The 14,895-nt window shown below is 40.2% G+C and overlaps 1 protein-coding gene across 1 annotated transcript; it reads left to right on the plus strand.

Moving 5' to 3' along the window:
- Nucleotides 1–916: 916 nt before the first annotated feature.
- On the plus strand, nt 917–11,534 carry LOC107746418 (kelch-like protein 13; the record flags this gene model as incomplete). The annotated part of the gene is made up of 4 exons (XM_016560640.1): nt 917–1,216; nt 1,300–2,095; nt 5,837–5,950; nt 10,639–11,534. Coding segments are annotated over 4 exons (1,704 nt in total), but the record flags the coding sequence as incomplete, so codon positions are not given.
- Between the last annotated feature and the right edge of the window lie 3,361 nt (nt 11,535–14,895).

Here is a 14,895-nt window from a genome sequence, read left to right on the forward strand (position 1 = left end):
TGATGCTATGCAATTCAATATGGTACAGATAGTTCGCAAATCACGTTCAGACAGACAGCAAGTCATTAATTAACTCAAGTGCCTTCTGACTTCTAATGCCTCGGTCTCCGTAGTGTTGTGATATGTCATATTCACGTAGCAGCAGTGGTGATGAGAGAACGCGCTTGAGAAACTGTTTAGAGAGGAGAAATCAATCTACATATAAAATATTGGTCACAAATTATTGGTCACTTTCTAAATAATAAAAGTATAGCACATCTAGATAAATCGTTTTTTTACCAATGCATATATGTTAGAAATGATGCATCGCGATACAAATGCCAACTTGGATCCAGTGCATACTTTTTAAAATCAGTGCATCGCATCGTTAACTTTAATACCGATGCACTGATGCGAATCTGTGAATCTTACCATCCCTAGTATGTAGCTGAGAAATGTGCTGTATCTGTTATCTTATAAAAGGTCAGTGGATTTTATAAGCCCATCAAAGTCCTGCTCATGCATGTGTGCCATGAGCATTTAAGCACTGCAAGACTTCCATAATTGCTGTCTGTATTACTTTCTTTCATTCTCCCCTTGTGTTCTGCTTATCCCTTTTGCTCTTGTTCTCTCTCGCTTTCCTTCTCTCTTTCTCCATCTCAGCATAGTTGAGAAATCACATCTGAACTAATGAAAGTGGTTTGATTTATTTCAAACGTGGCTCTTGAATAAGTGGCTCATTATCATGGTAAAGAGAATTGGTGACAGCTTGCAGTGAGACTCGCTTATCTTCTCTCTTATTTCCTCTTTCTCTCGTTCTCCTTATTGTTTCTGTCACTCTCCCCTCTCTGCCTTTGATCCGCTAATTTGCAACGTTTTTTGCCAATCCCTCCCCCATTCTTTTCTTCCTCATTCTTTTCATCTGCTTTTCCCCTTTTTTATATCTGTTTTGCTTGAATATTTCTTTGCACTGATTTTCTCTTGCTTTCATCTCCTCCCTCCGTCATCTTTTCATCTCTTTCTCTTTTTTTTTCCCCCAGGTGGAATGAAAGAGCAGGATTTGATGTGTATAAAGCTGCATGGCGTGAATCGAATAGGGCTAAAGAAGATTATAGACTTCATTTACACCGCCAAACTCTCTCTCAACATGGAGAACCTACAGGACACCCTAGAGGCTGCTAGCTTTCTCCAGATCCTGCCTGTCCTTGACTTCTGCAAAGTCTTTCTCATTTCTGGGGTAGGACACTGTTCAAACCATTTCAAATGAGAATGCTCTAATGTACTTTGTAGTATTAACACACAGTTCTTACCCCCTCTTAGGTGTCACTGGACAACTGCGTGGAGGTGGGGCGCATCGCCAACGCCTACAACCTCACAGAGGTGGACAAATACGTCAACAAATTTATCCTAAAGAATTTCCCCTCGCTACTCGGCACCGGCGAGTTTGTCAAACTTCCATTCGAACGTCTAGCGTTTGTGCTCTCCTCCAACAGTCTAAAACACTGCAGTGAGCTGGACCTGTTCAAGTCTGCATGCCGCTGGTTACGCTACGAAGAAGGCCGCATGGAATACGCCGCCAAGCTAATGCGCAATATCCGATTCCCCCTCATGAGTCCAACAGAACTCATAAACCACGTACAGACTGTCGACTTCATGCGTACGGACAATACCTGTGTTAATCTTTTATTAGAAGCCAGCAACTACCAGATGATGCCATACATGCAGCCGGTGATGCAGTCGGAACGAACTATGATCCGTTCAGACAATACCCATTTAGTGACGCTAGGGGGCGTGCTACGGCAACAGCTGGTTGTAAGTAAAGAGTTGCGACTTTTTGACGAGAAAGCACATGAATGGAAGGCACTGGCACCCATGGACGCCCCGCGCTACCAGCACGGGATCGCAGTGATCGGGAACTTTTTGTATGTGGTCGGGGGACAGAGTAACTATGACACGAAAGGAAAAACAGCTGTGGATACCGTGTTTCGATACGACCCAAGATATAACAAGTGGATTCAGGTGGCGTGTCTGAATGAGAAGAGGACCTTCTTTCATCTGAGCGCTCTCAAAGGACATCTATATGCGGTGGGCGGGAGAAACGCTGCAGGAGAGCTGGGTGAGTCAGGAAGGGATTTTAGTGTCACAGCAGGGGACAGATTTCTAAGGGACATGCTGTGCTTCAGTTGTTGACATGTTTTGTAAATATAACATTAATAGGAGTGTCTTGCAGTTTGCTAATTACGTGTGGATGTAAACAAAAAAAAAAACACAAATTTCTAGATGCTAAAAATATCCTGGTATTTTCGGTTGGTCCTAATTATAGAATGATTTGACTTGATCCTGAAGGAGAGTTAGTTTGTCAGCAATGCTGCCCCCTAAGGGGTGTTGCTAATCATGTCAGTGGTTCTCAACTGGTGGGTCGTGACTCAAAATACTTCGTCACTAATGTAGAAGCTAGCATAATTAGGCAGATACCAACATGGACTTGACTTCCCCTCCACCTTCAGAACCATGGATTACACAAGATAAAAATTACAACCCAGACTACATTAAAAACTTGTTTGCGTGCAGTGAGGATTAACACGTTTTGTGCTGTCACCATTGTGTTTTGTAATGTGAATTTTGGAATGCTGAGAGCATGACACTATCAAAATGTAAAATTGCAGTGTAACTGAAGTAGCAGCAGATAATTTCTAAAAAAGTAGAGTGCAGATATGTCTCTATGCATTAGGGCTGCACGATTAATCGAATGCGATAGTCATGCGCTTCTTGTCAGCATTTACTACACAGAGCCATAGTTCACTGACAAGCTACGCAATATCGCGTTCATTATTGCAGATAATTTAATCGCGCGATAATGAAATCGAAGATATCATTCTGCGATAACAGCTGTTTGCGTAGCTTCTCAGTGAACTACAGCTCTGTGTAGTAAATGCTGCTCCATCTGAAAGCATGTGAAAATACCACATTTAATAACATGTTTTTACTCCAAACTCACTTCATAACGTGAGTCGAGTGTTTGAAATAAATCCTTCAGTGAGATAATGTGGCTTCTTAAACAGAATAAGGCACGCAACATATTTCATAGTATTTAAGCAGTGATAAAGGCATATTTTAATGAAAATTATAATACCAAGAACTCAGATAAACCGTATATTGCCGTAGTCGTCTGTTTATTAGTCACGTTGAATCAATGAAAGCAGTTGAATCTTCTGTTTATTCAGCTGCAGCGATAGGCATTTTCTGGGTTTTTTCTGCGAGGCGTATTTGGAGTTTCAGCGCGAGAGCGCCCTCTGGACTTCGGAGGGAGATTTACTGCTGATCACAGAACCGTGCTTCACTGAAAGATACGCATGACAATAGCAGCTTCTGCCTAATCACGATTTATCGCCTTTGCGATTTAATTTCGATTAATTGTGCAGCCCTAATACAACTCACTGAATTAATAAAAACTAAAGCATACTGAATGATAGAGAGTATGTAGCTTAGAGGTGGTTCACTGGTTTTTTTCTAGGCTTGATTGTGTTTATGGGGTGCAGTCTAACAAGCTGGGCGAGTGTGTGTTGTGATTGGTTAGCTGGGCGAGTGTGTGTTGTGATTGGTTAGCTGGGCGAGTGTGTGTTGTGATTGGTTAGCTGGGCGAGTGTGTGTTGTGATTGGTTAGCTGGGCGAGTGTGTGTTGTGATTGGTTAGCTGGGCCAGTGTGTGTTGTGATTGGTTAGCTGGGTCAGTGTGTGTTGTGATTGGTTAGCTGGGTCAGTGTGTGTTGTGATTGGTTAGCTGGGTCAGTGTGTGTTGTGATTGGTTAGCTGGGTCAGTGTGTGTTGTGATTGGTTAGCTGGGTCAGTGTGTGTTGTGATTGGTTAGCTGGGTTAGTGTGTGTTGTGATTGGCAGCACTCGGTGCCTGGTCGGGAAATGTCATGCCCCTTACCATAGCCGCCTGCGAGCTTCAGTGTAAATATTGCGTCAAAATCAAATCAATTTGAGCGTGATTTAAACCCGGATGATTGTAAGCACTCTAAGTTTGTCTGCCTTGTGAAAACCAGCGCGTCTCCGACATATAGTGATAACACTCATTGCCTTCTTTAGTGCAGCTCAACCATGTCTCATCCCATTCGTCGATCTTTGTGATATCACAAATCCCGGAAAATATGCGTTGTAGTCCAAACGAGTCGTTCGTTGTAGTTTTTGAAAAGTGATTTCTGTTAAATAAAATATCTCCTTTTGAATTGGACTTTGAGCTTTGTAACTTTGCAGATCTTTTTTATGCTCAAACAGCAACATTACAGACTAACTAAAGTTGAAAAAGTGAAAAAGCATAATAGGACCCCTTTAAATTATAAAACTAATTATAATAAGAACTCCGATAAATCATATATTGTCATAGTCCTGTGTTTATTAGTCATGTTGAATCAATGAAAGGTGTTAAATCTTCACTTTATTCAGCTACCGATTTCTTCTACGAGCTGATTTCTGGCCTTCGGATGGAGATTTACTACTGATCACAGAACCGTGCTTCACTGACAAGATGCGCATGACTATCGCAGCTTTTGCCTTATCGCGATTGCGGTTTCATTTCGATTTATCGTGCAGCCCTACTATCTCATCAGTTGTTCATTGCATTAACACAGATCTGAATGCGAGCTTGCAGTGGATCAGATGGTAAAGTCCATCATACATCATACATCACCAGAGAGAAGGCTGTCATATCACCAGAAGATCAAACTATGGAATGTTTAACCCAACCTTCTGGGTAGTAACCCAACCGCTGGGTCAAAACAACCCAATTTGCTGGGTTTGTCCATATTTTACCCAGCACTGGTATGTATTTAACCCAGCATTTTTTAGAGTGTAGAAACTTTATGTACACAGTGAACTTATGCTGTTGTGAAGTATGTATGATGAATTGTCTCTCAACTCTACTTTAAATACCCATAATTATGTGTAACCAGTGTGTAACGATTTTATATTTTTTTGCGGACACTTTATTTAAAATCATATGGATATCAGTGAGGGAGTCATGAACCTTCATTGCTCATTTTCGGACCACTCATTTTCCACCTGCTGCTGTTTAGGATTTTACATACAGTTGGTTTAGAAAACTGCTTATAAGTACTTGGACTAGCTACATTTTATGTTATTACAGTTTCTTATCCTTTTATTTTTTAGCCAGAAATAGCATTAAGAGCTTGTTCTGTGATTGGTTTTATATTCTCTTATTTAAAAGAGTGACATATTCTGAATAAACATCTAGTCCGGAATCAGATAAGTCCCCAAAAATGCTATTTTTCCCAATCTCCTATTTACCTTGGATAAAGAGAACTAGAAATTAATATATCATCTGCCTGTATCAGATCTTCTCTTTATCATCTGATCTGTGTGGACAGATACTTTTATAAACCTATGAAAAGCATTGCTTCTGATTTAGAGAGATTAGATAAGAGCAGCGAGTTTTTGTGAATATTTAACAGGTGAAGTAGCGGTTTCTGTGGATACAGTGGTCTTTGTACCATTATTGGGTTTATATTGTGTACCTCCTTCAATAATGTTTAATAATAGATCATCATCTCTGTGGGAGAATGTCACTGAATCTATATTAATGGTCATCAGAATCTAAACTTGCATCTGTTCAGTGTGCTGTGAAAGTACACTAGTTTGGTTGTGTATAATTGAGCGCTAAAGCGTCCCTATTCTCTCTGTTTGTGAGAGCATGACTAATGTACAAGAACTAATTTTTTGTCCCCTTTAGACCTCTTCCTGGATCCACATTAACTCAGCTGTTAGTCTAGTCATCTTTCTTGGCATTCAAGACCTTGTTTTCATCTCTAATTCTCACTGTCTCTTGTCTTTCTCTAGCAACTGTGGAGTGTTATAACCCCAGAACAAATGAATGGAATTATGTGGCCAAAATGAACGAGCCGCATTATGGACACGCAGGCACTGTTTACGGAGGATACATGTACATTTCAGGTACCTGTCACACATCTGTATGTTTGTTTGTTAGTTATGTATGTGGGTCAAAGACGTTAAAGGGAGCTAAAGCGTCCCTATTCTCTCTGTTTGTGAGAGCATGACTAATGTACAAGAACTAATTTTTTGTCCCCTTTAGACCTCTTCCTGGATCCACATTAACTCAGCTGTTAGTCTAGTCATCTTTCTTGGCATTCAAGACCTTGTTTTCATCTCTAATTCTCACTGTCTCTTGTCTTTCTCTAGCAACTGTGGAGTGTTATAACCCCAGAACAAATGAATGGAATTATGTGGCCAAAATGAACGAGCCGCATTATGGACACGCAGGCACTGTTTACGGAGGATACATGTACATTTCAGGTACCTGTCACACATCTGTATGTTTGTTTGTTAGTTATGTATGTGGGTCAAAGACGTTAAAGGGATAGTTCACCCAAAAATGAAAATTTGATGTTTATCTGCTTACCCCCAGGGCATCCAAGATGTAGGTGACTTTGTTTCTTCAGTAGAACACAAACTAAGATTTTTAAGTCAAACCGTTGCAGTCTGTCAGTCGTATAATGTAAGTGGCTGGGAATCATGGCTTTGAGAGTCATAAAACATATACACAAACAAAACCACATTAAACCCTGCAGCTCATGATGATACATTGATGTGTAAAGACACAAAACGATCAGTCTGTGCAAGAAACTGAACAGTATTTATATCTTTTTTACCTCTGATTTTCACCGCAATGTCAGAAATTATTCTGATATGCTGATTTCGTGCTCAAGTAACATTTCCTATTATTATCAATGTTGAAGGCATTTGTGCTGCTTAATATTTTTGTGGAAGATATGATACATTTTTTCAGGCATTTTGTTTTAAGAGTCAAGCTCAAACTCTTGATTCCAATTGTATTTAGATTCGATTTGATTCAGATTCATTTTAATATAATCAGTTTTAATGAAAACCACACACTTCACCTTTAATATGCACACAAGTTCAAGAAAAAAGTTGAATTTAATCAGAAATCTGCATCCTCATTCTCAAACACATTTTCACAGATCAGGTAGCTGCTCAGGTGTCGCTGACAGGAAGAGAAATATCTGGAGGGTGAGAATGAGATGTTCTCACCACACACACAAACTGATCCTCCATAGATCAGTGTTCTCTCTATCAGGTGGCAAGAAACTAACTTCTCTAAACAGAGACACACAGAGACACACTCACAGGGTGTTAACCTGCCCTCTGCAGGATTGTTCCCATCACATGCTCACTTTACAGGATTGCAGCTCAAATCCTGCTTTATGGAGATGAGTCCTACTTTCACTGAGAATGATAAACAGAGAGAGAGAGATGGTTGGTCGGATAGGGTGGCGAGAGGAGGAGAAGTAGTGATGACATGAATTAGAGAAGTGTGTTTCTGTGTGATAATGAACATGGCGGTATGTAGGAGGAGTGTGATCACACATACACACACACACACAGACACACACACAAAGAGCTGTGATAATGCTGTTCAAGGCTTTCTGTCTTCTCCCACACACACATTTACCACTCCATACATTAGCTTTTAAAACTCTTACACGAGCACGAGACAGATGACTCTCATTCAACCCTCCAGCAACCTCTAAATAACATTCTGAACTCCTCAACATGATATGCGAGCGCTGTATATGAAGCAGTGTCACTGTAGTAGGGCCCTATGATTTCTGCGATATGGAAAACGAGAAATCCAGTCATAAAAACAGAATCTACAGTATAACGTGGAATGTCACCGAATTTGCCAAATTTTAGACTGGTAAATCAAAAGTAGGTCAGTATATGTAAAACCAAAATTTGATAATTTTTAAGGAATATTTAGCAAAAAAAATATTTAGCAGAATTTATTTAGCAGAAAAATTTTAATACACAACACATTTTCCTGAATAAATAAAACAATAAATAATTTTTGAATGGAATAAGTTAATTAGAGATGCTTTGATTAAAATTTAATGAAACCATTCAAATGGAATCCAGAAAAATAATGGAAAACGGTATTTGGTTTTCCATTTCATAAGGTCTAAAAAATCAAATGTTTTTTTTTTTTTTTAAATGTATACACATTTTATTTTTATGTTTTTGCCATTTTTAAAATACTATTTATTTCTCGGCCTCTAAAACAGACATTCTATGGACATACCCAAGACCATGTGGATAGGGAAAATAAATGTTAATCATAATATCATATCTCATTTAGAAACCAGTCAAATCCAAATGGATAAAATCATGTTCCACTCTACCTTTTTCCGTGATAAATATTGTTTCACTCAGAAATGTCACATTATAAAGGTTAAATGCTTTCTGAATGGTTGTCTGAGCTAATGAAAAATGTAGAAAAACAAAACACAGATTTTGATCAATGTGACATTTCTAGAGAGTTAATAGTTGTTGTAAAAAAAAATCTCTTCAAAACTGCACTTGTAATTATACAAAATATAAAACCTTCCTCCATGTTACAGTCTCACTCTATTCTGCCTCGAGCATTGTGTATTTATGCATGCATAAGTATTTGTCTGGTGATGTACATTACGCATTTACACTGATTCTCACACTTCTTTCCTCCTTCATCTCCTCCACCCACGTTGTTTCTCTAGAGTATTTTTGGAAGTGCTGATCCTTTTGTTTTTACTCTGGCATCTGTGTCCTTACTCCTACATGCATGTCTCTCTCTCTGTCTCTCTCTCTCTCTCTCAGTCAGCTATATAGGTCATGAAGCAGTGGAGTATTATTAAGCTCTGCACTCACATGAGCATTAGTGTGCGTGCATGAAACAGTCTCATCTTATGTGCTGCCTCATGCTTTGTTCTCTGTCATCATCTCTCTAGTCTCACCTCTTTCTCTCCTTTGCCTGTTTCCTCACTGTTTCACCTCAGACTTCATCCTCTTACTGCTTTATTTGTGTTTTGATTCACACAAATGCACTGGAACAGGAGAATGAGAAAGTGTGTGTGTGTGTGTGTGTGTGTGTGTTTGAGTGAATCATTCTCTTCTCTTAGTAAAGGAAAGAATGGATGGATGGATGAAGTGTTAGAGGGCAAAAATAGGAGGGATGGAGAGAGAAAGAGAAGAGAGGGTCTGGTTGGCTGATGCCCAGGTGCCTGATGGGATGGTTCTCTTTATTTTCAGCCCTCCCTGTAGACATGTCCTTAAATAAAACAATAAATAATTTTTGAATGGAATAAGTTAATTAGAGATGCTTTGATTAAAATTTAATGAAACCATTCAAATGGAATCCAGAAAAATAATGGAAAACGGTATTTGGTTTTCCATTTCATAAGGTCTAAAAAATCAAATGTTTTTTTTTTTTTTTAAATGTATACACATTTTATTTTTATGTTTTTGCCATTTTTAAAATACTATTTATTTCTCGGCCTCTAAAACAGACATTCTATGGACATACGCAAGACCATGTGGATAGGGAAAATAAATGTTAATCAATCAATCATATCTCATTTAGAAACCAGTCAAATCCAAATGGATAAAATCATGTTCCACTCTACCTTTTTCCGTGATAAATATTGTTTCACTCAGAAATGTCACATTATAAAGGTTAAATGCTTTCTGAATGGTTGTCTGAGCTAATGAAAAATGTAGAAAAACAAAACACAGATTTTGATCAATGTGACATTTCTAGAGAGTTAATAGTTGTTGTAAAAAAAAATCTCTTCAAAACTGCACTTGTAATTATACAAAATATAAAACCTTCCTCCATGTTACAGTCTCACTCTATTCTGCCTCGAGCATTGTGTATTTATGCATGCATAAGTATTTGTCTGGTGATGTACATTACGCATTTACACTGATTCTCACACTTCTTTCCTCCTTCATCTCCTCCACCCACGTTGTTTCTCTAGAGTATTTTTGGAAGTGCTGATCCTTTTGTTTTTACTCTGGCATCTGTGTCCTTACTCCTGCATGCATGTCTCTCTCTCTGTCTCTCTCTCTCTCTCTCAGTCAGCTATATAGGTCATGAAGCAGTGGAGTATTATTAAGCTCTGCACTCACATGAGCATTAGTGTGCGTGCATGAAACAGTCTCATCTTATGTGCTGCCTCATGCTTTGTTCTCTGTCATCATCTCTCTAGTCTCACCTCTTTCTCTCCTTTGCCTGTTTCCTCACTGTTTCACTTCAGACTTTATCCTCTTACTGCTTTATTTGTGTTTTGATTCACACAAATGCACTGGAACAGGAGAATGAGAAAGTGTGTGTGTGTGTGTGTGTGTGTGTGTTTGAGTGAATCATTCTCTTCTCTTAGTAAAGGAAAGAATGGATGGATGGATGAAGTGTTAGAGGGCAAAAATAGGAGGGATGGAGAGAGAAAGAGAAGAGAGGGTCTGGTTGGCTGATGCCCAGGTGCCTGATGGGATGGTTCTCTTTATTTTCAGCCCTCCCTGTAGACATGTCCTGTTTTCTTTTTCCTCTTGTCTTTTTTTCCTCCGCTTCCCTCTCTAGTTCATTTCGGGGAGTGTGCGGACCTGGTTGTGTGTTTGTGTTTTCGAGATGCATTATTCAATCTTAACTCTTTCCTCAACAGACCTTGAGAGAGTTTATGCATTATTCATTTCTTGTTTTGTATATCTAATGCTCCCAAGAACGTTCACGCACAAGGTGTCTGTTACAGCAGAGAAAGTGATGTGAATTCTCTCTCCGGTTTGTTGTGCAGGTGGAATAACCCATGACACCTTCCAGAAGGAGCTCATGTGCTTCGACCCGGACGCTGATAAGTGGACTCAGAAGGCTCCAATGACGACGGTCCGTGGCCTGCACTGCATGTGCACAGTGGGCGACCGCCTCTACGTCATCGGTGGAAACCACTTCCGGGGCACAAGCGACTACGATGACGTGCTGAGCTGTGAGTACTACAGTCCCGCCTTGGACCTGTGGACGCCGATCGCCGCCATGCTCCGCGGACAGAGCGACGTGGGCGTGGCCGTGTTTGAGAACAAGATCTACGTGGTGGGCGGCTACTCGTGGAACAATCGCTGCATGGTGGAGATCGTCCAGAAATACGACCCCGAGAAGGACGAATGGCACAAAGTGTTTGACTTGCCCGAGTCCCTGGGTGGCATCAGAGCCTGCACTCTGACCGTGTTTCCGCCCGAGGACCTCTCACTCGCCGGCTCACCGAGCCGCGAGTCTCCTCTGTCGGCTCCTTGAGAATGGACGGAGGGAGAGTGAGAGAGACAAGAATAAAGCGGACGGATCGGTTGGTAGACATATACAGATGGATGAGTAGATGCAGATGCAGTCTCTCTCGTTCTCTCTCTCTCTTTCTCCCTCTCTCTCTCTCTCTCTCTCTCTCTTTGTCCCCACAGGAAAAAGACAATGTTTGCACTCCCCACTGATATACGTTTCGATGGTGTCTGTGGTAAAACCCCGTCCCTTCCCTCAAACGATTCCACTTCTCTTCCTCATCCCTCCGCAAATGCTGAAAAGTCCTTCCACCCCCTCTCGATGAGAAAGAAAAATGGAAGCACTCCCAGGGTTGGGTGTAACTACATGTTAACATTGCATTTGGGGGGGTTGTTTCGTCTCTTTTGGCAGGAATAACCTAGACTTGAACAACAAGTGACTTTGCAATTCAACTTTTCTACCTGAGTCTCCAGAGTTTTGCTATGAAGACTATGAAGTTTCCCTGATCCCACCTATTCTGAGGTCGCCTACCCCCTCACTGTTCACTCTCTCTTTCCATTATGCCTGCTCATTTTTCCCGTTTCTGTCCGCTCTCACCTCTTGCCCAGTTTTTTTACCCTCATTCTCTTGTCTCTCTCAGGGGGTTAGTTGACCTTTGACCACAGGATGAGGAAACGGTTTTAAACTCAGGGGTTGGCCTGCCCCCATCCCTCCCTGCCTAACTGATATTTCATTTCTCTACTCCTGCTGTTGTTATGAACCATTAACAGAATTGTGTTTTATAAATTTATTAAACAAGATTTTGAGAAAAAATAGAAATGTGGTGTTCTGATTTTCTTAAAAGCATCTGCTGTACACTGGCCATCAACATCATATATTGTGAATACTGTAGTCATGTCTGCAGGGCTGTTGCTAAACTGTGGAGCGCCTGCAACGCCTTTAGCCATGACTGTTTTCAAAATACAGTAAGAGCTTGAGTGCCATATTGCTTTTATTCAAAGATTACTACACAATCGTATATTTGACCAATCAGCATCCAGGATCAGAACAGTCCATTTTATAATCAAGAATCCACTTCAGCAGCTGTTTTAAGAGTCTGGCTTATATGTACTTGAGTGGACCAGCATGGACCGAGACACCAAGGCTTTTCTGAAGAGTTTGATACAGTCCACATCACCGATGTCTGCAAAAGTAAGTGTGGACATGCAAGATAGTATGTGACCATTAGACAGAATAAAGCTAATGTGTAGCATTTAAAGGGTTAGTTCACCCCAAAATGAAAATTCTGTCATTAATTACTCACCCTCATGTCGTTCAAAACCCGTAAGACCTTCGTTCATCTTCGGAACACAAATTAAGATATTTTTGATGGAATCTAAGAGCTCTCAGACCCTGCATAGACAGCAACGCAACTGAAATGCTCCCAGACAGAAATGTAGCAAGGACATCGGTAAAACAGTCCATGTGACATCAGTGGTTCAACTTCAATTTTGCGAAGCTACAAGAATACTTTTTGTGCACAAACAAAACAAAAATAACAATTTATTTAACAATTCTTCTCCCACGAGTTACGTCTTCTGCCATTTTGGAGAGTACCCAAGAACGTAATCAGCGTTGTTTACACTTAGGGTAAAGCGTGCGTATGCATTGTGATACTCTCCAAAATGGCGGAAGACAGTAACTCGGGGGAGAAGAATTGTTGAATAAAGTCGTAATTTTTGTTTTCTTTGCACACAAAGTATTGTCGTAGCTTCGCAAAATTGAAGTTGAGCCACTGATGTGACATGCACTTTTTTACCGATGTCCTTGCTATATTTCTGTCTGGGAACATTTCAGTTGCGTTGCTGTCTATGCAGGGTCTGAGAGCTCTCAGATTCCATCAAACATATCTTAATTTGTGTTCCGAAGATGAACGAAGGTCTTACGGGTTTTGAACGACATGAGGGTGAGTAATTAATGACAGAATTTTCATTTTGGAGTGAACTAACGCTTTAAAAGCTGTTCGTTATTTTCTGGTGCGTTTGTATGATTTGTGGTTAATTTCAACGGGAAGTCACAGGTTCATCTGTTTAGGGGCACAAGCTCAAGATATTTTCACATTTTATTCTAATCTTCCAAGTTGACACAAAATAACTCTTTCAAGCTTCATGCTATACTCAATGTCATTGATTACATTAGCATTCAATTTGATGATAGTGCCACCTGTTGGTCAATAGCAATTGTTATAAGTAATTCCACATATTGCATTTAAGATGATTTTCCTAAAATCATCACGGGGGATGTTTTGTCCAAAAAATCTATCTTTTATGCCATTGTTGTGCATGCTTCTCTCTGTCTCAGGCAGGTGTTCAGCTCAGCCCGTCGTGCTGGTGGTGCCCAGGTGAACTGCCATCTGTGTGAGAGTGTGTGTGGCCTCCCGATGAGACATATGGTCACTAATCTATTACAACTTAAATGAGGCACAGGGCTCGACCCACACTCACTTTACAGCCCGGTGGGGCACAATCAAATACACATTTTACATTAGTTAATAAATCTGTAAAGCAACAGACCATTGTGCTCTAGTTGTCAAATATAATTGACTCCTCTGATTAGTTGTGTCAGTGTGTGCCACAGGCATTAGTTTGTAAATTTAATTGCAGCTAGTCCAGTGCATGTATATGCGCCTGGCGTGTGCAGGGACTTTCTGGCCTGGTTGCTGTTTTGGCCCTGGGCTGCATCAGTTGTTCTAAATTGCATTAAAGCATCATGGGAAAACCGTACTAAGTGCAGGGTCAAGGGCGGCAACAGATGAGAGCCTCAGGAAAGTGTGTGGACAGTAACGCTATTACTATTAGAATAAGGGCAGTTTTTAAAGCACACTGCAATTCTCTGATAAATGTAGCTCCGCCAGGGATGCCTTTAGGGCTTGTGTGCACCCATAATCCCAGCTGTCCTCCATAAAAGCGGGATTAGTAAAAAAGTAAGGACATCATATTTTGGTTTTTGTTCCCCACCCCCATTTAAAGGGCTACTCATCCCAAAAAATAAAAATTCATGCCATCTCAGATGTATATGACTCATCTTCTTCGGGTGAATACAAAGAAAAATTTTTAACCATTGCTAATGGTCATATACAGGTTAATGGGAGCTTTGTGAAATGCAACATCAGTGTTGTGAAGCATGACGTTAGTGTGCGAGAAGTGACGTGTATGGAGTCAATATAATGCCACATATATATGCAAAATAATAAAGTTTTGCAAAAGAAAATAAAGTTTTGCAAACGAAAATAAAAGTATTGAGAAAAAATAAATGTTTTTTGCAAACAAAAATAAAGAATTGCAAAATATAAATGAAACAGCACAAAAGCAATGATTTTGCAATACATATTTTCCATGGCCATATCTACTAATTTATTAATAATAATAATAATAACAATAAAATACATGGACTTACAAGACTTGTGGGATGGATTAAAAAAAATTCTTGTAGGTCTATTTTATTTTATGTACTTTATTTAACATTTATTCATAATAAACTTTATTCGAATGTTGTCTACATCGCGTGCAACACAGTCCTGTAGCCTAGGACTATGGTTAACACTTACACCACCAGAGGTCGCTGTATACCTAAAAGCGCAGCGGGTTAAATTTACCCATGCACATGACTACTGTTTTGATATGGTTAGTCCACCCGCATGCCTCTGTTCAACGATGGTGCCTGGATCAGTGAGATGCCGATGACCTCACTTCCAGGGAGGCATGCCCAGGCCTGTTGTACACGCCCCCGTCCCTTGACTCCACCCCCA

Source organism: Sinocyclocheilus rhinocerous, unplaced genomic scaffold, assembly GCF_001515625.1.
Source record: "Sinocyclocheilus rhinocerous isolate Xijiao unplaced genomic scaffold, SAMN03320098_v1.1 scaffold77, whole genome shotgun sequence".
In the NCBI taxonomy this organism is placed as follows: domain Eukaryota; kingdom Metazoa; phylum Chordata; class Actinopteri; order Cypriniformes; family Cyprinidae; genus Sinocyclocheilus; species Sinocyclocheilus rhinocerous.